Source organism: Chelonia mydas, chromosome 3 (assembly GCF_015237465.2).
Source record: "Chelonia mydas isolate rCheMyd1 chromosome 3, rCheMyd1.pri.v2, whole genome shotgun sequence".
NCBI classification, from domain to species: domain Eukaryota; kingdom Metazoa; phylum Chordata; order Testudines; family Cheloniidae; genus Chelonia; species Chelonia mydas.
In genome coordinates this window covers 167798630-167820571 of record NC_057851.1, presented here as the reverse complement: position 1 = coordinate 167820571, position 21942 = coordinate 167798630, and the positions used below count along the sequence as shown (strand labels likewise).

The 21942-nt window shown below is 41.9% G+C and overlaps 1 protein-coding gene across 5 annotated transcripts in view; it reads right to left on the bottom strand.

Moving 5' to 3' along the window:
• Window positions 1-21942, bottom strand: part of PLEKHH2 (pleckstrin homology, MyTH4 and FERM domain containing H2) — a 121593-nt gene that overhangs the window by 92672 nt on the left and 6979 nt on the right. For 4 of the 5 annotated variants that reach the window (XM_037895832.2, XM_037895828.2, XM_037895830.2 and 1 more), the window contains exon 2: window positions 13859-13988. In XM_037895832.2, the coding sequence (XP_037751760.1) occupies window positions 13859-13981 (123 nt within the window). In that variant the 5' untranslated portion in view covers window positions 13982-13988. Of the gene's footprint in view, window positions 1-13858; window positions 13989-21942 lie in introns of those variants that run through there. The other variant, XM_037895833.2, reaches the window with a different exon arrangement.

Sequence of the window (21942 nt, the reverse complement as noted above, 5' to 3'; positions counted from 1 at the left end):
GTTTTTTGGGTCTTAAAAATCCAAGGCTGGTTTGTGCTCATCTTGTTTATTCTCAAGCCTCCCCAGGAAAGGGGGTGTAAGGGTTTAGGGGGATATTTTGGGGAAATAGGAACTCCAAGTGGTCCTTTCCCTGTTCTTTGTCTAAATCACTTGGTGGTGGCAGCATACTGTTCAAGGACAAAGCAAAGTTTGTGCCTTGGGAAAGTTTTTAACCTAAGCTGGTAAAAATAAGCTTAGGGGGTCTTTCATGCGGGTCCTCACATCTGTACCCCAGAGTTCAGAGTAGGGAAGGAACTTTGACCGGCCCAAACAGGAAAAATTCCTTCCTGACCCCTAAAACAGGAAAGCAGTCAGACCCACAGTGGGGCACCTAAAGAGAATGAGAGGCTCCAACAGACCCAGGAAACAGTTTAAATTAATGGAGGGAAGGCAAGGGGCTAATCAGTTCCCATCTCCCTCTGGCTGGCCAATGGGAGCTGGAGAGCCTTTGGAGGAGGATGGGCCCATTCTGGCACTCATCACCTTGTGATTCCCTTTCCCCTCACTCCCACCCAGGGCTGTCTACCACTGTGCAGGTTCAATCATGTTTTTCCCCATTGATATGACGGGGTGGCAACTTCAGAGTTATCTTCAAAACATAATGAATGCCAGCAGTCTTACCACTGTGTTTTATTTTAGGTAATTTCTTCCTAGTCCTTTAAATGTACCTTTAAATAAACAATTATTTGAGCTTGAAATATTTGCTAAGTGCTTAAAGAAAGGGTAGCTAAAACTGTGGAAAAAATGCAGGTGGAAAAAACAAAAGGTTTATATAAAAATATACCTGTTGTATTTTAGCCAAGCTCATTCTATTAAAATTACTTCTTTTTGGAAATATGTATTAGCAGTGGTTTTCAACCTTTTTTCATTTGCGGACTCCTGAAAACTTTCGAATGGAGGTGTGGAAATCTTTGGACACAGTCTTCACCCACGCACCCTCCCCACCCTCAGGGGTCTGTGGAATGCACGTTGAAACCCACTGTTCTGTGGTAACAACAACCTTTCATTGACACATTAGACATAATCTGCGGACACCCAGGGGCCCACAGATCACAGCTTGAAAATCACTGTATTAGAGACATGAAACAGGCTTCTGAAAAGCAACCTTAATTGCCTGGATTTTCTCTGAATGGGAGGGAGCTCCTACAAAGCAAACAGCCTCGGACTTCTGCCAATACCTATGTAGACTATGTAAGTTACATTCAGCTGTTGGACTTGCAGAGGCAATGTACTGAAGGTCATAATGTTGGCTGAATAATTAGCCGTGCTTTTATCAAGTTCAGTCACAGGACTTTCCTACAGTTTGTAAGTCTTTATGAATCCTCTCTCTCTTTTTCCACTTCAAGCTTATCTTTCTAGTACAGATATTAGGATAGAAAGGAAAAAATAATCACATACCATTTCCTGTTTTTAAAGTAATTCTTCAATAAATAGATCTGGTTTAAAATAGATGCCAAAACCTCAAGAGCTAAAAATGTTCTCTTAAGCAGACTGTAAAGTGTTTTTGTCCCATTTCTTACAAAAAGCTGTGCAGGTTAAAAGAGAGATTTCAGGTACTACATATAGTTATCCAAGAAACCTTAAGGTCAAGCTTGTGGCCTGCTCTGTGGTCAAGGTTTAGTTAACTGGTGATTTTCTAATATTGTACAATAACTGGATATTATGCTTGGTTTGACCTGCTGAATTGTGGTGGACCTGGCAAAAGGCCCAAACTGAAGCCAAATATGTTAGGAAACTATTCAGAGCCAGGGAGTGAATCTCCAGGAAGATGATGGAACTTCTGCCTGTGCCACAGTTTTGAGAGAGAATGGCTGAGTGTTAGGAGTACAGAAGATCACAGCTGAATGTTTGTGGGCATAGGCCATGGTTTGGAGAAGTACTGGCTGCCTAAAGCCTGAACTTATTTACAAAATGACAAACAGTTTATAGTTTGCAGTGTTGATGTACCCATGTTGGTCCCAGGATATCAGAGATACAAGGTGGGTGAGGTAATATCTTTTACTGGAACAACTTTTATTGGGCTCACCCAGAGAAGAACTCTGTGTTCGATCAAAAGCTTGTCTCTTTCACCAACAGAAGTTGGTCCAATAAAAGATATTACCTCACCCAACTTGTCTCTCTAAATATTTTATAGGACACATTAAGGATAGCAAAAAATAAAAGAGCATCTCAGGAAACAAGACATTGAATATAGTTATTTATACAATAGCTTACTGTACTTATTCATACAGTTTCCAGCTATTAGGAAAAAAATTAAAAGCTTGAAAATACACGTGGTCATGGATGAAGTGGTGAGTAAAGCCAAATTAGTAAGAAGTGAATGGCCAAAGCCACTGAGGGGCAAAAAAAGTAAGAGAGGAAGGATCTTGCAGCTTTATGAATACTAGATAAGTTACAGATTTGCTGTTTTTAAAATCTAATTCTCAGTTGGTCCTGCTAGCACCACCAATAAGGCTCCCTGCTTCGAGTGGGTAGGGGTGAGTGCAGGGCCTACTCATGCTCTCATGCCTCATCTGAGCCAGGCACTCCAGCCTGAGGATACTGGATTCCAGTGGGTCTGCCCACCACCAGGAACCCCCACCACCTGTTTTTCTACTGGCCTTTTGGAGCGGATTTCTAAAGCCCTGCTCCCCACCCTAGCAGTGAGAATATACTTTTATGGCTTTTGACTATTCCCATCACTTTCGTGTAATGTCAAAGACTACATTTCTTCCTGGTTCAACTCCATTCCACCATCTGACTCCTCCAAGAACAAAAACAACTAATTTGTTGCCGTTTGTTTTCTGTTCTCTTACGTTAATGCTACTATTGTTTTTACTTGTCTGCTCTCCCTTACCATACCTCCTACCTTCTTCCTTCTCAAAAAAACAGAGACAGGTATTAAAAAAACAAAACCAAGAACAGTCAAAAAATCTATATAAAAAGAAATACATAGAAGAATAAAAACAGTAAAAGGCAAAAGATTGAAATAAAATAAGAGAAATAGGCAAAACTATTAAAAAACAAGTAAAATAGTTAGAGGTATTAAAATGAATACTCCCAAACAACCCAAGTATTCACACACTGTAACCACATGAACTCTTCACTTTTACCCTCATTCTCCGTCTTCACCTTTTTTATTTTTTTACCATTTACTTGTTGCATGTTACCTTTAATAAGCCGCATTCTTGCCATCAGATCCATTAGTGTGGATCCCTGTGTCCATGCAGAGCCTCACTAGCTTGGAGTTCTGCACAGGACCCCATGGGGACCTAGATGTCGATCCTGCAAGCACTTTATACTTTTCATTCTGAGCACATGAGTAGTCCCACAGAAGTCATGGGTGAAAGCCTCACCCTACAAAAGTCAATGGGAGTTTTGCCACTGACTTCAGTAGGGTCAGGAGTTCACTTAGTGGAACAACTCACATGTTTAAATTGAAGCAAGTGCAGAACTGTTTGCAGAATTGGGGCCTTGGATTGTAAATTCCTCAGAGCAGGAATCTATGTGTTTGTACAATTCCTAGCACAAAGGAGACTTGATCCTGGCCATGGCTTTTGGACACTATTATACAAATAATAACAACATTAAATCTCTAACTGGAACACCCTCAATTGTGTTTGTGATCTGTGCACTGGGATTCTGATGGTAAGGGAATTATAGAAATAAGAGAGTGTTCTTCCTGAATTATTTCCAAGATAGGAAGAATGAAACGTTTTAGAAAAAACTTCTCCAAATACGAAATTTTATTTTTCATCTGGATTTGAAATTTGCACTATAAACTCTGCTAAACTTCAGGTCATGTATACCAGCCAAGTCCTTACTTGCAAGCATTCTGAAAGTGCAGCCAATGTTTTCCAAAAAATAGGAAACTGAGCACGTGGAGGGATCAGAATTTTAAGCTTACATTGTGCTCTGAATTTCTGTATAATGTTCTTTAATCCAACAAGGCTGGAAAACTGACTGGAATTTAAAGGAGTATAAATAATACAAACTGTTTAAATTGCTTGGGAACCATCATATACTATTATGTTTATTTCTAGCCTCTGTTTGGTTCGTTTTAATGGCATAGAGAGCACACTTATAAAGTTTGCAGATGATACCAAGCTGGCAGGGGTTGCAAGTATTTTGGAGAACAGGATCAGAATTCAAAATGATCTTGACAAACTGGAGAAATGGTCTGAAATAAATAGGATGAAATTCAATAAGGACAAATGCAAAATACTACACTTAGGAAGGAATAAATCAGTTACACAAATACAAAACGTAAAATGACTGCCTTGGAAAGAGTACTGCAGAAAAGGATCTGGGATATGAGAATATGAGTCACCAATGTAATACTGTTGAAAAAAAAAAAAGGTAACATTATTCTGGGATATATTAGCAGGAGTGTTGTAAGCAAGGCACAAGAAGTAATTCTTCTACTCTACTCAGCACTGATAAGACCTCAGCTGGAGTATTTGTCCAGTTCTGGGCAACACATTTTAGGAAAGACGTGGACAAATTGAAGTCTAGAGAAAAGCAACAAAAATGATAAATGGTGTAGAAAACATGACCTACAAGGAAAGGTTGAAAAAACTGGGTTTCTTTAATCCGGAGAAGAGAAGACTGAGAGGGGACATGATAACAGTCTTCAAGTACTTAAAAGGTTGCGTGACAGGGTGTGCTTGCCCTGCACTGGACAGGAAGGGGTTAACCCCACACTTTGGGCAGAGGAAGCCACGCCCCCTCGCCCTTGCTGGGTGTGCTCCAACCAGAGCACCAGTATAAAAGAGAGCTGCTCAGCTCAGTCTGGGCTCACTGCTGAAGAGGGAAGGTATATGCTGCAGGTGCCAACCTGGGAACTGCTGAAGCCACAGACTGTGGAAGCCAGAGGTGCTGAGACCCAGGTGGATACCCAAGTACCTGCGGATGCCCAAGTGTGTCAGAGCTGCCAGGAACAGCACAGGCCAAGAAAACCTGAGATGCCAGACCACTGCATTGGAAGATATGGTAGAAAGTGTTCCAGGGGAACTAGACAGTGGACCGGTTATAGAACTGGGCACTAAGTCAATGTATTTCACTCAGATCCCCTCTGACTCAGTGGCAAAGCCATTTACCACTGACAGGGCCTTGGGATGGGACCTGGTAGAGTAGAGAGGGGCTGAGTACCCCTACCCTGGCCACTACCTACCTCTGGGTGGTGGCTCACCTCCATAACAGACCACTAGGCTGCACAGCCCAGAGAGGAGGGGCAATCACATTGACTTTGACTGCTGAGCTACACAGCCCTGTAAAGAAGGGCAGCCATATTGACTCTGGCCATTAGGCCATACTGCCCTGAAGGAGAGGGTGGCCATATTGATTCTGGCCAGTGGGCCCTACAGCCCTGAAGGAAAGGGTGGCCATCTTGGGCCACACCACCCTGAGGGGAGAGCAGACCCATTGACTTTGGCCCATAGGCCCTACTGCCCGGAGGCTGAGGGTAGTCAGGGGAGAGTAACTGCAGAGCTACAATGCTCTTACCCTGTCCCAAAGGGGGACGGGATGTGCTTGCCCCGTGACAGGTAGTTATAAAAAGGAGGGTGATAAATTGTTCTCCTTACTCACTGAGGACAGGACAAGAAGCAATGGGTTTAAATTGCAGCCTGGGAGATTTAGGTTAGATATTAGGAAAAACTTCCTAATGGTAAGCACTGGAACAAATTACTTAAGGAGGTTGTGGAATTTCTGTCATTGGAGATTTTTAAGAACAGGCCAGACAAACACCTGTCAGGGATGATCTGGGTAATACTTGATCCTGCCTCAGTGCCAAGGACTGGACTAGATGACCTGTTGAGGTCCTTTCTAGTCCTACATCTCTAGGATTATTTCCTATGACAGTAAGTTCTCTAAAAAGCAAATCAACAAATACTGAAGCAGAACCATCTATTTAATTTTGATACAATTATATTTTCTGCCTTTTACACTTATTCATTACGACCCACTAGAAGAAATACAAATATTCATCATGCTTTCTGCAAACATTCCATTGGCAAACAAACCCTGCTCAAGATGTGCCTTGATTCTTGACAAAGATGTACATGTGAAAATTGTTTTGCCACAAATGACACATGCCTAATTGTACCTACTTTATTTTTCAAATATCAAATGACAAACCATGCAGACATTTAAAAATGTCAAAAATGCAGAAAGAGGGGACTTAGCTATTGTTATATAAGAACAAAAATCAGGGACAAGGCATGTTTTGTGGAATGCATTCAAAACGGATTCTCCACTTTAGAAAGCTGTTGCCTTTAATTTTCACAACCTGTATCCGAAGTAATAAACATTTTTCATGTTTATTACTTGCTCGCTGAAGATGAACAAGAACATCAAAAGTGAAAGGTTAAAACTAAAAGCAAACAAATCAACCTGTCTATAACAGTAATCCTGTATCTTTAGCATGCTGATCACAATATTTAGTTCAAAATCATTCTGAGTATGAAATAATGATTCAGAGCACTCAAGAAAACAAACCCAGAAACATGTCTACTTTGAGTTTTATTGTTTGGGCCATAATGCAAGACTTGGACCAGTTCCAGAATCAGTCCTTATAGGATATGACTGAAAGAAATACAAAACAGAAAGTTTTTAAGAGAGTTAGGTAGTTCTTTTTGCTAAAATGCTGTTAGCGATAGAAACAATGAACATGTCATTTGAGTAGTAGATGAAAAAAATGAGTGGGGGGGGGGAGAGAATCGATTTTCCTCTTGGCATTAAATGCCAGCTACTGCCTAACTCACAGTAAAATACTGCAGTTGTTTACAGAAAGGATTTTTTAAAAACTTCACACTCAGAAGACTAAAGCAGTAATAAAATAAATGCTTCTACTTCAAGCTCAGTCTCCTCAGACAGCCTAAATTTGGCGTACAAGGGATACTTTTACACCATTCCTCAAATTCCTGTAAAGACCTCTCCCACTTACAGCAGCAGCTTCTGCTTAAAACTCCAACAAGGTCTCTTTCTTTGCATGTTGGAGTTATAAAAATACGCTCTTTATTACTTGACAAAATGAAAAAACTAACAAACAAAACCCCCAAACCAATAAAAACAATGAATGAATGATTGACTCTGCTGAAAATATTGTATATTCCTTTGCCCCCTCAAAAAACCTTTTGTGTCTTCCAATCTCCCTAAAAAATAAAAAGTTGTAGTAGTCACACTTTTATAGCTCTTTAAAATTAAAATATGAAAGCTCTCAAACTCGCATACCACTAAAGTTCAGAAAGATATTTTCTGGTTTTACAAAATGCACCAAATATTTGCATTTCCAAATGTGAATAAACGTAGTAGTAATTCAGTGTAAAGGAATAGATATACATCTAGGTTAATTTTAAACTAAACATTTAATTTCCCCTTATAAATATGGGGGGGGAGGTTGGCATAGAGTTGTTTTTAATTTAAAAAACAAACAAGCAAAAAACAGGTTACTGGATCACTAGTTGACAAAGAGACAAAAAAAAAAAACCCCAAATGCTGGTTTTTGAATGACATCATGTATATCAAAATCAGCCCAAGTCTGCAGATGACCAACATGGTGTCTTCTCTTGTTGACTTTTGGCCACTCTCTCTCTCATGGACTTGCTAAATGTGTGGGGGGAACTCCAGCTCACATGTAGAACGCATATATTTAAAAAAAAAAAAAAAAAGGCAAGAAGTAGGACAGTGGAATAGGTCAATTTCTAATAGCAATAATAATTTTTTAGTCTTCCAATATTGTTTGGAATAATAACTACTAGGGTGAAATTTGGTTGATCACAATAGTGTTACAGAGCAGTGTTAAGTTGCTGTGAGTTTAAATGTTAACACAAAAAGTCCTAAATGTCTTAACCCACAATGCCTAATGCAACAAGAACTACACTTCTTCATTTTGATGTCAAAAAGCTAATGTTCTAGGAAAGTAAACTATGGCAAATTATATAGCTTGATAAAGAATACAGGAGGAAAACGTCAACTGGAATAGCAAGGCAAAATAGCACCTCATCTGTATAACTATATGTTATGAAGCTAAACTAGAGACAGAGCTCATTCAATATAAATGTGAAAAAAAAATACACCTCAGAATCATTTAGGAATAAAACAAAAAAACCCAACACATTTAAGTTTTCTCATGCGCTCAGGAATGTTAATCTTACAATAGGCTACCATAGGAGCACAGAATTATATAAAATATTTTAAAACATACTGTTTTGGTATTGTTCTACTATGTAGAGTACTTTTAATATAAAATAGGTATCATGGGTTAGCTAGACTTTTGAGGCAAGCTGGATTCAGCCTTGCTTCTGATTTAGCAGCTATTCCTCAGCTAATTGATAAGCTATATCCAACGTAAAGGTTATTAGTAACCCCAGCTGGGTATCACTAGGCTTAATTAGAAAGACTGACTACCCACTCGAGCTGCGGTGAAGCAGGGACAGCACTATTTATATAGAGCTGGAAACTCAATACAGGGAGAAAAACCCTAGAGAGAAGAACAAGGGTAGTTCCTAGCTGGGAAGAGCCTCAGGAAGTCAGGCTGAGTCACTAACAGGGACCAGAGTAGGCTCCTGTGGTGGGAGCCATGAGATAGAGGCTACAAGGAACAGGGAGATCCTCAGAAGTAAACTGCTGGAGTCCTTCACAAAGGGAAGCAGTGGGAGAATCTTGCTGGGGAGTAAGTGGTTGAAGACCATCTCTATAGGGGCCAGGAAGCAGCAGATTTCAGATGAACCTAAGAGTGGCAGAAGAACTATAAGTTTGGACATTTTGTGAACTTTCAGTTGGACCTCCAGTACCCTGGGGGAAGGGAGTAACTCTTATGTGATTAGGCCAGAGGGTGGAGCCAACAAAAAGCCACAGAGGGAGTCAAGAAAAGATGCCAGGTGAGACTGGTGGCCATTCCAGAGCCAAGGAAGTGGCCCCTCAGGGCAGGTATGTGAGATGAAGTCCTCTTCAATGCCATGTCCGGGCACACAAGGGGCTACCTAAAGGTGAGGACACATGCTTACAATGGGTTTACTGATAAATTCTTAAATTAGGGTAGTAGGGGGGACCCAACCTTCCAAGAACCTTTGATCCACTATGTCAGTAGTAGCCATCTGACCCTCAGCTACAACTTGCTTGAACTGCCTTCATGCCACAGGGACAACAGCCACTACATGTGTTCATGGAGAAGTTTAGCCTTTGAGCTGCATAGTTGTGGACCCACTAGTCATGCTGCCACCTTAACTCTGATGCACTGTTATGGAAAAGGCCATAACTCTGTGGGGACAGAGGGATGTAGCCGTTCCCTCCCATTTCAGCCTCTTCTTGGCCTGGCCAATGTGCATTGGACACATGATGGTTCCAGGAAGATCCTCTTGCATGGAGAACACGGCAAAATTTGGCCCTGTCAGATTCCAACAAAAACTGATTTACTGTGGCATATCTTTGTCTGAGGTGGTGAGCCTTATGGCTTAGGGAAGCATTTAAAAATTGCAGTGATTCAAAATGGGTTTCATTTCATTTGGAATTGTGTCCTATGAAAAGAGGACTCGCTAAGCTATATTGTGATGCATGACGAGAAAGGGTTAAGCATCCCGCAAAATAAATTACTCCAATTCAACCCTTAAAAAGATATGGGGAGATAATGTTTGTGGTTTTGTGTATTTAAATATACATTGGTAGAGCTCAACAATGTAATCAAACAGTCTGTATTCTGTTAATTCAGAGATCAAAAGAACTTCTTTACATTTAAATGAACTGTAAACATAGGATATCTACTGTATTCATCTCTCTTTAAAATGTATAGCAAATCATCTGCAAATGGTGGGAAAAATAAGCAATTGCCGATGAAGCTCACGAAAACTTATGCTCAAATAAATTGGTTAGTCTCTAAGGTGCCACAAGTACTCCTTTTCTTTATGTTAATTAGTGTAGCTAATTGCCGTGATGCTTGGGAAATTGACCTACTTCAAAGTTGCCCTAATTGCCGATTGTTGGCCTAAGGACTCTGATCTGTCAAAGAAGGCCTGGAATTGTATAAAAGACCCTTGGGTCCTGATTCTGTCATCTCAGATCTGCTTGAGGTTTCAGGCAGGGGAAGCCTAAGCCACAAAGACTGAGATCCCAATTCTAACTGGAACGCCCTGAAATATAAACATTAGACTGTAACCTATGGACTATTTCTGAAAGAACTCTTTGCAACTAAAAAAGCTCACCATCTCTGCTATGAATCTGAGCCTCAAGAATTGAACTCATGTCTATGCATACTCATAACCATACTCTCCCTTTTCTTTTTTAATAAATGTTAGTTTAGTTAATAAGACTTGGCTATAAGTGTGTATTTGGGTAAGATCTGGAATATTCATTTACCTGGGAGGTAGTGTGTCTGATCCTTTGAGATTGGTAGAACCCTTTTCGTATTATTAAGATTTTCATTAATCCTCATCATATCTGACTTCATTGACTAGGTGGAGGCCTGAGGCTGGGTTACTTTAAGGGAACTGCATTGTTGACTTCTGAGTAACCAGTGAGGTATAATAGCTTTACTAAGTCAGCACAAAAGAGCTTCTAGGTATTGGAATATCCACCAGTTTTGGGGATTGCCTGCCCCATTCTTTGCAGTTCACCCTAATTGACCTCAGCTGGCTCCCCTGGGATTCCTGTCACACACACATTTAGTACAAAATATAAGAAATAATTCCCATTCCAAGGTTTTTTTTCTTACAAAAAGACACACACTGTATGACGTTAAACAGGAGTCTTGTTTTGGCCACTACTCAACAAGAAACAGAGCGGGTGTGGGGGTGGGAGAAGAGTGATGGTACTGCCAAATTCCATTTGTTTTTAACTTTGTCAATTATATAAAAATGGCAACTTTAGCCATTGGCTTGCACTGTTGTTCTATATTTCTTTATTACACTTTTGACTCCTCCCTAGAACTAATTATTCCTATATTATTGTTAAACCTACAAAAATCTACCCTGTACCCAATTCGGCAGTGGAGCTGGTAAGAACAATTTTATTTCACAAAGCATGCTGTTTTGTCAAAGACTGAACACTTTTTCAGAGAAATGTACTAGTTCCAAAACTTTCATCTGGAAGGTTTCTTTGTGGGGGAGGGAGTGACTGACTGACGTTACTGCTATGTGGTTAGGGTACTGGCCTGAGATGTGGAAGAGACAGGTTCAAGTCCCTGCTCTGACTCATCTAAAGTGACGTGGGATGGAAAAACTGTTTTGAATCAGGCAGAGCAGCAAGTTGAACCTGCATCTCCCACATCTCAGCCAGTATCCTAACTACCCACAGTTCCATTTCTGCAAAAATTTCTTAAAGTTCTCAATCTAATGAGAAACCTTGAAGTTGCCATTAAATGGAATTGTCGTTCTCTGGTCAATTCTATTCAGCAATATATTTTAGCTACATTGAACTACAGTGACACTGTAAAGCAGACATAAATCTGAGCTAGCCAGCCAGGTTTACAATTGCTTTGCATCATTAGAGCAGCACAACATAGCTGCAGCGTTCCAGTGATTTTGGCCTTCTGTAATAAGATGTGCCTCCAATCTGGTGCAATATCACAGAACCTTTTAGATAAAGAATTAGAATGCAGACACACAGAGACCACCCACATTATTTGCATTCTAAGACTATATGTTTCTAGAGCCATAGACTGCTAATTTTTGACATAGTATTGATCAGCATGGTATTTCTAGTACAAGGAAAAAGTAGTGTATTTCTCAACAGTCTCTCGCTGGAGTCTGGTTTTGAAGTTTTTTTGTTGTAATATTGCAACTTTCATGTCTGTAATCGCGTGACCAGAGAGATTGAAGTGTTCTCCGACTGGTTTATGAATGTTATAATTCTTGACATCTGATTTGTGTCCATTTATTCTTTTACGTAGACACTGTCCAGTTTGACCAATATACATGGCAGAGGGGCATTGCTGGCACATGATGGCATATATCACATTGGTGGATGTGCAGGTGAACGAGCCTCTGATAGTGTGGCTGATGTTATTAGGCCCTGTGATGGTGTCCCCTGAATAGATATGGGGGCACAGTTGGCAACGGGCTTTGTTGCAAGGATAGGTTCCCGGGTTAGTGGTTCTGTTGTGTGGTATGTGGTTGCTGGTGAGTATTTGCTTCAGGTTGGGGGGCTGTCTGTAGGCAAGGACTGGCCTGTCTTCCAAGATTTGAGACTTGATAATCAAGAATTATAACATTCATAAACCAGTCGGAGAACACTTCAATCTCTCTGGTCACGCGATTACAGACATGAAAGTTGCGATATTACAACAAAAAAACTTCAAAACCAGACTCCAGCGAGAGACTGTTGAATTGGAATTCATTTGCAAATTGGATACAATTAACTTAGGCTTGAATAGAGACTGGGAGTGGCTAAGTCATTATGCAAAGTAACCTATTTCCCCTTGTTTTTTTCTACCCCCGCCCCCCCAGACGTTCTTGTTAAACCCTGGATTTGTGCTGGAAATGGCCCAACTTGATTATCATGCACATTGTAAGGAGAGTGATCACTTTAGATAAGCTATTACCAGCAGGAGCGTGGGGTGGGGGGAGGTATTTTTTCATGCTCTGTGTGTATAAAAAGATCTTCTACACTTTCCACAGTATGCATCCGATGAAGTGAGCTGTAGCTCACGAAAGCTTATGCTCAAATAAATTGGTTAGTCTCTAAGGTGCCACAAGTACTCAACTTCTGTTAAGTTAGTAAGTAATCTAGCTAGAAATGCGTTAGATTTCCTTTTGTTTAATGACTGGTAAAATAAGCTGTGCTGGATGGAATGTATATTAAGGTTTTGCCCAGAGGGATTCTCTATGTTTTTGAATCTGATTACCCTGTAAGGTATTTACCATCCTGATTTTACAGAGGTGATTCTTTTACCTTTTCTTTAATTAAAATTCTTCTTTTAAGAACCTGATTTGATTTTTCATTGCTCTTAAGATCCAAGGGTTTGGGTCTATGTTCACCTGTACAAATTAGTGAGGATTCTTATCAATCCTTCCCCAGGAAAGGGGGTGTAGGGCTTGGGGGAAGACATCTCCAAGGGGGCTCTTTCCCTGTTCTTTGTTTAAAACGCTTGGTGGTGGCAGCATAGGGTTCAAGGACAAGGCAAAGTTTGTACCTTGGGAAAGTTTTAACCTAAGTTGGTAAGAATAAGCTTGGGGGGTCTTACATGCAGGTCCCCACATCTGTACCCTAGAGTTCAGAGTGCGGAAGGAACCTTGACACCCTACTTATAAATAAAACAGCAGGCAAACCTAGGATAAAAATACTGGTTACAATGGAGGGAAGGAATTGTTCTATTTTTACTTTCCTCTGAAGGAGGAGGCTTCCTTTTAATTTTATACCCCTTTATAATTTTCTTAATTAAAAAAAAGCCCCCACCATCTCCTGTTGTTTCTGGATCCCTGTCTCTGCATGAATTAGTAAGTCCCAAGGTTGTGCTTATACTCACTGGCAGTGGACACTTAAAACGCTGCATTGGTGCAGTGAGATAAGTGCAGAAACTTTTCCACTATCTTCAGTGAGCTTTGGAGCAGACCCTAAATACTTAGAAAGAAGTGTTACTTATTACAATGCTGGTACATATTTTTTCCTCTACAGCAGAATCTTTTCTAAATTGCTACTGTAAAATGAACATTTCTGGTGAGAAATTAGACATGCAAAATTCTTACATCTTCAACAGTAATAATTCTTTAGATTTGTTTTTTTTAAAAAAAAGCAGTTTGTCCTAGAAAGAGCAAAGTGAGGTAGTCTGAAGCAAGACTAGTCTTATCCCCTATTATCAAATAAAGCTGTCTCTATAAATTGTTTGTTTTAATATAATGAGACCTACCTTCTCTGCTAAAAGCTCTCTGATCTTGCTTGCCTGGAGACGAAATTTCATCAGCTGTGACTCCAGAGTTACACATCTTTCTTTCCAATTTCCAGCTCCTTCTGACTCTGAAAAATCTGCCATACTTATGCTGGGGAGAAAAAAAAATCAGATTGCCTTTAATATGTCTGGGCCTATTTTTTGTATACATACTAACCTTGATCTCAGGGGACACCTGAAACTTTTGTACATGGCTGTTTTATAAAAGCAGGGGAAAGTATGATGGCCTACACAGGCACTTAGAATAAAGGGATGTTTCATACTAATGTTTACTTGTATTTATTTTCTAAGTTATTACAGAGCTGCAAAACATTTTCCGTTGATAAATGGGGAAACAACTGTCTTAACCTTTAGCTACTATACACTATTCTCATGCATAGAAGAAATCTGCAGAGAACTAAGCCTCTGTTAGGAAGGAAAACTCCTTATGGGGGATAGTAGCAGCAAAATAGTTAAAGTGGAAGCTAGCTTACTGGTTTAAAAAAACAGCTGTTAAAGTCCTCTAAAATCCAAATGTTTACTGGGAATTTCTTGGAAAGTGCTGTGCCTCATGAGAGCTGAGGCAGGCCCAGTGGTCCAAATTTGAAATCAGTTGAGCAAGGGGCTTCTGAGATACAGCTTTTTTTTTTTTAATTAACATTAAAATGTTACTGGTGGGTGGTTTGTTTGTTTTTTTAAAACACAAACATCCCAAACAGAGAGCCCTAGTCTAAGACTGACACTGACTAAAGTGATGCTCTAGCCCTGCCCCTACAAATACACCATCTCGCAACACTTCCTCCCCACGGCTACTCCATCAGGCTGAGGGAGTGGGATCCAGGGGTTCCCTTCCCTCCACTGTTCACTGAACAATGGAAAGAACCAGAACTCCACTCCTTCCCCAGGCTTCCTGCAGCAGTGGGGAAGGGGCTCCACACTCACCCTTCCCTCTCATGCTGCTGTTCCTTAGGAAAACAAAGGTCAGAGTAGTGCAGGAGGCTGGGAGGAGGAAAAGGGGTGGGATCAGTTATACAGTAAGGGGGACATAGGAGGGGCTTCAGTTCTGCCCCCAAAAAACCTGCACTATTCATAGCCACCCTTTCTGTCCTCCCTTCTAAAGTACTCACCTTGCCCCGACCCCTTCAGTACCTCCACTGTTCCTGCATTCCCTCCCCACCTCCTCAGTTAGTGGGAAACCTACTGATGCCTGCCCCTCTGCAGTACTGACAACGCCAAAAGTTCAAAAATCATGAGTGTGATGGGGGGGGAGGGCTTCCCATACTGGCCCTGAGAGGGTTGAATTAGGCCACACAGGCCCAATCAACCAACTAAGCAGCAAACAGGATTTAGGCTCTGAGGAGGCTGCTGTTTGGAAGCAAGCTCACCTGTGAGGGAACAGGTGAGGCTTATTTAAAGCCAACAGACTAGCAACAGATAAAAATTGCAGGGTGAAGAATAGCAGTCACCCTCCTTGAGGCAGTGTGTTCCCCAGGAATTGAAATGGGGGGAGGGGGTGTTCAAATTTACCGGGGGGGTCAGGGCCGATGAGGGGTGAGACCGTGAGGGTGAAGGTGGGTTGTATGGCACGATAGTAAAAACTGAAAAATGTTTCATGATCATTTTATTAGATTTAACTCATGTTTTAAAATCATCACAAAAATTAAAGTTGTCTACTCGAGCCTTCTATGAAGCACTACATCTACATCCTTCTTGGTTTCTTGTTATAATTTTGAACAACTCTGTTAATGAACTTCTTGAATGCAATGCGTTCATCTTTGGTGGCTTCTCATAGGTCCAGTACTTCCATTCCTTCATTAGTTCATTCACATGATCCAGCAGAAGGTGACTTCTTTCAGAACACAAAATTCTATTCAGTGATGAAAAAGAACGCTCAACTGTAGCTGTTGTGACTGGGAGTAGCAAGAGATGAATTCCTACTTCTTTCATCCCAGGAAACAAAGCATAAAGATCAGGTCGAGCCACTAGTGATGATAAAAAAGAAGTTGAAGTGAAATCTTCATTCGTTCGTCGTATGATATTCCACTCTGTGTTCAAATTCTCTGTTCTGTCCTGAGCACATGGCAGTCCCATTGCTGGTAGTGCCTTACTCCACTCAACTGTCTGTGTTTTATGGGACAGGGATCTGTAAAAGCTACATAGAGGTTGATTAGAATCTAGATGTCGCTGTCGTAGATTATTAAAGAATCAAGTCTGTGTACTTTCAGTTGTCTTAACAAATACTTCTTGTCCTCTTCACTTGAAGGCATTTATATTGCTTCCTTGTTAGTCAACTTCTGGACTGAAGTCTTTGCTTCTTCCAGTACTTTTTCAAGGGATAGATCACTGATTATCCAGCAATAGAAGCTACATTTGGATCAAAGATCTACTACTGTTGTAGCAGATGCCTGAATGGCATTGTTTAATGACCCAAGTGTTTCAACAGTAGACTTACAAGTGAGAGAATGGCAGTAGTCTTCTCTGAACGTAGTAGCAAAAGTAATCCACCAGCCTCACTACTTAGATCCATCCCATCTTGGTAGATACTTTCCAAAGCCAGTAATAACGGCTGGAGAAATTTTAAGACAACAGGAAAGGATCACTCTTGAGAAAGCCAGAGGGTTTTCCCAGGTTGGCCTAATTTGAACTTCAGACCCAGTGTATCTTCTACATTTTCCAAGATATTCAGTCTTTTTGGACTCTTGCTGAAAAACTAATATAAAGACATTAAATTTATAGCTTTTAAATGTCTTTTAAAGAATCTGAAGCTCATAATGGCGCTACTTTGAAGTAGATGGCCTCTGCAGTGTGCATTGGAGAGATTAGGGTCACGCTTTTCTCTGAGCAAAGCTTGTACTCCATCATGTCTTCCAGGTTTCAGAGTAACAGCCGTGTTAGTCTGTATTTGCAAAAAAAGAAAGGGAGTACTTGTGGCACCTTAGAGACTAACCAATTTATTTGAGCATAAGCTTTCGTGAGCTACAGCTCATTTCATCGGATGCATACTGTGGAAAGTGTAGAAGATCTTTTTATACACACAAAGCATGAAAAAATACCTCCCCCCACCCCACTGTCCTGCTGGTAATAGCTTATCTAAAGTGATCACTCTCCTTACAATGTGTGTGATAATCAAGGTGGGCCATTTCCAGCACAAATCCAGGGTTTAACAAGAACGTCTGAGGGGTGGGGGGTAGGAAAAAACAAGAGGAAATAGGCTTGAATAGAGACTGGGAGTGGCTAAGTCATTATGCAAGGTAACCTAAGTTAATTGTATCCAATTTGCAAATGAATTCCAATTCAACAGTCTCTCGCTGGAGTCTGGTTTTGAAGTTTTTTTTGTTGTAATATCGCAACTTTCATGTCTGTAATCGCGTGACCAGAGAGATTGAAGTGTTCTCCGACTGGTTTATGAATGTTATAATTCTTGACATCTGATTTGTGTCCATTTATTCTTTTACGTAGACACTGTCCAGTTTGACCAATGTACATGGCAGAGGTGCATTGCTGGCACATGATGGCATATATCACATTGGTGGATGTGCAGGTGAATGAGCCTCTGATAGTGTGGCTGATGTTATTAGGCCCTATGATGGTGTCCCCTGAATAGATATGTGGGCACAGTTGGCAACGGGCTTTGTTGCAAGGATAGGTTCCTGGGTTAGTGGTTCTGTTGTGTGGTATGTGGTTGCTGGTGAGTATTTGCTTCAGGTTGGGGGGCTGTCTGTAGGCAAGGACTGGCCTGTCTCCCAAGATTTGTGAGAGTGTTGGGTCATCCTTGCGGATAGGTTGTAGATCCTTAATAATGCGTTGGAGGGGTTTTAGTTGGGGGCTGAAGGTGACGGCTAGTGGCGTTCTGTTATTTTCTTTGTTAGGCCTGTCCTGTAGTAGGTGACTTCTGGGAACTCTTCTGGCTCTATCAATCTGTTTCTTCACTTCCGCAGGTGGGTATTGTAGTTGTAAGAATGCTTGATAGAGATCTTGTAGGTGTTTGTCTCTGTCTGAGGGGTTGGAGCAAATGCAGTTGTATCGCAGAGCTTGGCTATAGACAATGGATCATGTGGTGTGGTCAGGGTGAAAGCTGGAGGCATGTAGGTAGGAATAGCGGTCAGTAGGTTTCCGGTATAGGGTGGTGTTTATGTGACCATCGTTTATTAGCACTGTAGTGTCCAGGAAGTGGATCTCCTGTGTGGACTGAACCAGGCTGAGGTTGATGGTGGGATGGAAATTGTTGAAATCATGGTGGAATTCCTCAAGGGCTTCTTTTCCATGGGTCCAGATGATGAAGATGTCATCAATATAGCACAAGTAGAGTAGGGGCGTTAGGGGAACGAGAGCGGAGGAAGCGTTGTTCTAAGTCAGCCATAAAAACGTTGGCATAGTGTGGGGCCATGCGGGTACCCATAGCAGTGCCGCTGATTTGAAGGTATACATTGTCCCCAAATGTAAAATAATTATGGGTAAGGACAAAGTCACAAAGTTCAGCCACCAGGTTAGCCGTGACATTATCGGGGATAGTGTTCTTGACGGCTTGTAGTCCATCTTTGTGTGGAATGTTGGTGTAGAGGGCTTCTACATCCATAGTGGCTAGGATGGTGTTATCAGGAAGATCACCGATGGATTGTAGTTTCCTCAGGAAGTCAGTGGTGTCTCGCAGGTAGCTGGGAGTGCTGGTAGCGTAGGGCCTGAGGGGGGAGCCTACATAGCCAGACAATCCTGCTGTCAGGGTGCCAATGCCTGAGATGATGGGGCGCCCAGGATTTTCAGGTTTATGGATCTTGGGTAGTAGATAGACTATCCCAGGTCGGTTTTCCAGGGGTGTGTCTGTGCGGATTTGATCTTGTGCTTTTTCAGAGAGTTTCTTGAGCAAATGCTGTAGTTTCTTTTGGTAACTCTCAGTGGGATCAGAGGGTAATGGCTTGTAGAAAGTGGTGTTGGAGAGCTGCCGAGCAGCCTCTTGTTCATATTCCGACCTATTTATGATAACAGCACCTCCTTTGTCAGCCTTTTTGATTATGATGTCAGAGTTGTTTCTGAGGCTGTGGATGGCATTGTGTTCTGCACGGCTGAGGTTGTGGGGCAAGTGATGCTGCTTTTCCACAATTTCAGCCCGTGCACGTCGGCGGAAGCACTCTATGTAGAAGTCCAGTCTGCTGTCTCGACCTTCAGGAGGAGTCCACCTAGAATCCTTCTTTTTGTAGTGTTGGTAGGGAGGTCTCTGTGGATTGGCATTGGCACCCTGACAGCAGGATTGTCTGGCTATGTAGACTCCCTCCTCAGGCCCTACACTACCAGCACTCCCAGCTACCTTCGAGACACCACTGACTTCCTGAGGAAACTACAATCCATCGGTGATCTTCCTGATAACACCATCCTGGCCACGATGGATGTAGAAGCCCTCTACACCAACATTCCACACAAAGATGGACTACAAGCCGTCAAGAACACTATCCCCGATAATGTCACGGCTAACCTGGTGGCTGAACTTTGTGACTTTGTCCTTACTCATAATTATTTTACATTTGGGGACAATGTATACCTTCAAATCAGCAGCACTGCTATGGGTACCCGCATGGCCCCACACTATGCCAACATTTTTATGGCTGACTTAGAACAACGCTTCCTCCGCTCTCGTTCCCCTAACGCCCCTACTCTACTTGTGCTATATTGATGACATCTTCATCATCTGGACCCATGGAAAAGAAGCCCTTGAGGAATTCCACCATGGTTTCAACAATTTCCATCCCACCATCAACCTCAGCCTGGTCCAGTCCACACAGGAGATCCACTTCCTGGACACTACAGTGCTAATAAACGATGGTCACATAAACACCACCCTATACCGGAAACCTACTGACCGCTATCCTACCTACATGCCTCCTGCTTTCATCCTGACCACACCACACGATCCATTGTCTATAGCCAAGCTCTGCGATACAACTGCGTTTGCTCCAACCCCTCAGACAGAGACAAACACCTACAAGATCTCTATCAAGCATTCTTACAACTACAATACCCACCTGCGGAAGTGAAGAAACAGATTGATAGAGCCAGAAGAGTTCCCAGAAGTCACCTACTACAGGACAGGCCTAACAAAGAAAATAACAGAACGCCACTAGCCGTCACCTTCAGCCCCCAACTAAAACCCCTCCAACGCATTATTAAGGATCTACAACCTATCCTGAAGGATGACCCAACACTCTCACAAATCTTGGGAGACAGGCCAGTCCTTGCCTACAGACAGCCCCCCAACCTGAAGCAAATACTCACCAGCAACCACATACCACACAACAGAACCACTAACCCAGGAACCTATCCTTGCAACAAAGCCCGTTGCCAACTGTGCCCACATATCTATTCAGGGGACACCATCACAGGGCCTAATAACATCAGCCACACTATCAGAGGCTCATTCACCTGCACATCCACCAATGTGATATATGCCATCATGTGCCAGCAATGCACCTCTGCCATGTACATTGGTCAAACTGGACAGTCTCTACGTAAAAGAATAAATGGACACAAATCAGATGTCAAGAATTATAACATTCATAAACCAGTCGGAGAACGCTTCAATCTCTCTGGTCACGCGATTACAGACATGAAAGTTGCGATATTACAACAAAAAAAACTTCAAAACCAGACTCCAGCGAGAGACTGTTGAATTGGAATTCATTTGCAAATTGGATACAATTAACTTAGGCTTGAATAGAGACTGGGAGTGGCTAAGTCATTATGCAAGGTAACCTATTTCCCCTTGTTTTTTCCTACCTCCCCCAAGATGTTCTTGTTAAACCCTGGATTTGTGCTGGAAATGGCCCACCTTGATTATCACACACATTGTAAGGAGAGTGATCACTTTAGATAAGCTATTACCAGCAGGAGAGTGGGGTTGGGGGGAGGTATTTTTTCCATGCTTTGTGTGTATAAAAAGATCTTCTACACTTTCCATAGTATGCATCCGATGAAGTGAGCTGTAGCTCACGAAAGCTTATGCTCAAATAAATTGGTTAGTCTCTAAGGTGCCACAAGTACTCCTTTTTTTTTTTTCCTCATGTCTTCCAGAAAAGTTTGCAGCTCCATCAAATACACAAGCAGCCATCTGTTTGGGGTCCAACTGACAAGCATTTAACTCTTCTAAGATGTGGGTTGTCACAGATGCAGCCGATGTGTCTTCTATAACGTGAACATCTAGAAATGCATCTACTGGCCTACCACTGACATCAAGATAACGTACACAATGACAATACTTGATGCCCATTTGCATCAATGCATTCATCAGCCCTGTATGCAAATTTTTTGAATGCGGTGAGAGAGTTATTCACTTTTTCAACTGTTGAATCTTTCACTGTTGCACCACATGCTTCTAGCCAGTCAGCTGAGCTTCTTGCAGAAAGATAGTGAGCATTTGCTGGTCTTGTTCGGAACCAGTGTTCAACCTAAGGATGAACAAGCTACAATGCACTTAACGTTGGCCTCCAGTTTATAGTATCTCTTGCTTAAATAGAAAGTATGATGCCACAGCCATGTTTGTTCGCATGAACTGTGTTGTGTCTCCAGCATTCTTAACAGCCTCATTAATACTCACTGGTGTTGTCCTTGGTCAGTGGAGACTCAGAGGTGCTTTCACATGAGTTCACCTCCCAGGTGGGGGGCAAGAAGGCACCTTGCTCGTTCCTCCAGCTGCTCACTGTTCACTCTGGCTACTGTTTGTTGTGCCACCATTCGCTCCATTGCTCTGCTACCTATAGCCCTGTGCCATCACCTTCTGCTGCCACTGTGACCTCTGCGAGTTGGTCTCTTGAGATTCCACCCAGCTCTCGGTGATTTCAGATGAGCTCTCAGTGGGGGAACCTCACTCTAGTACAGACTGGGCCATCTCTAAACACTGTCCCACAGCAGGTCTAAGCACTTAGACCTGATTATCAGTGATTTCAGCTGTAATGGTCACTTAACAAAACAAAAGACTATCTATGGAGCCTAATCTGTTATGTCTTTAAACAGTGGAGAGGGGCAGGTCAAATAGTACTTGTGACTCAGGCAGACCATCAAGCAAAACACCTGTCCCCACC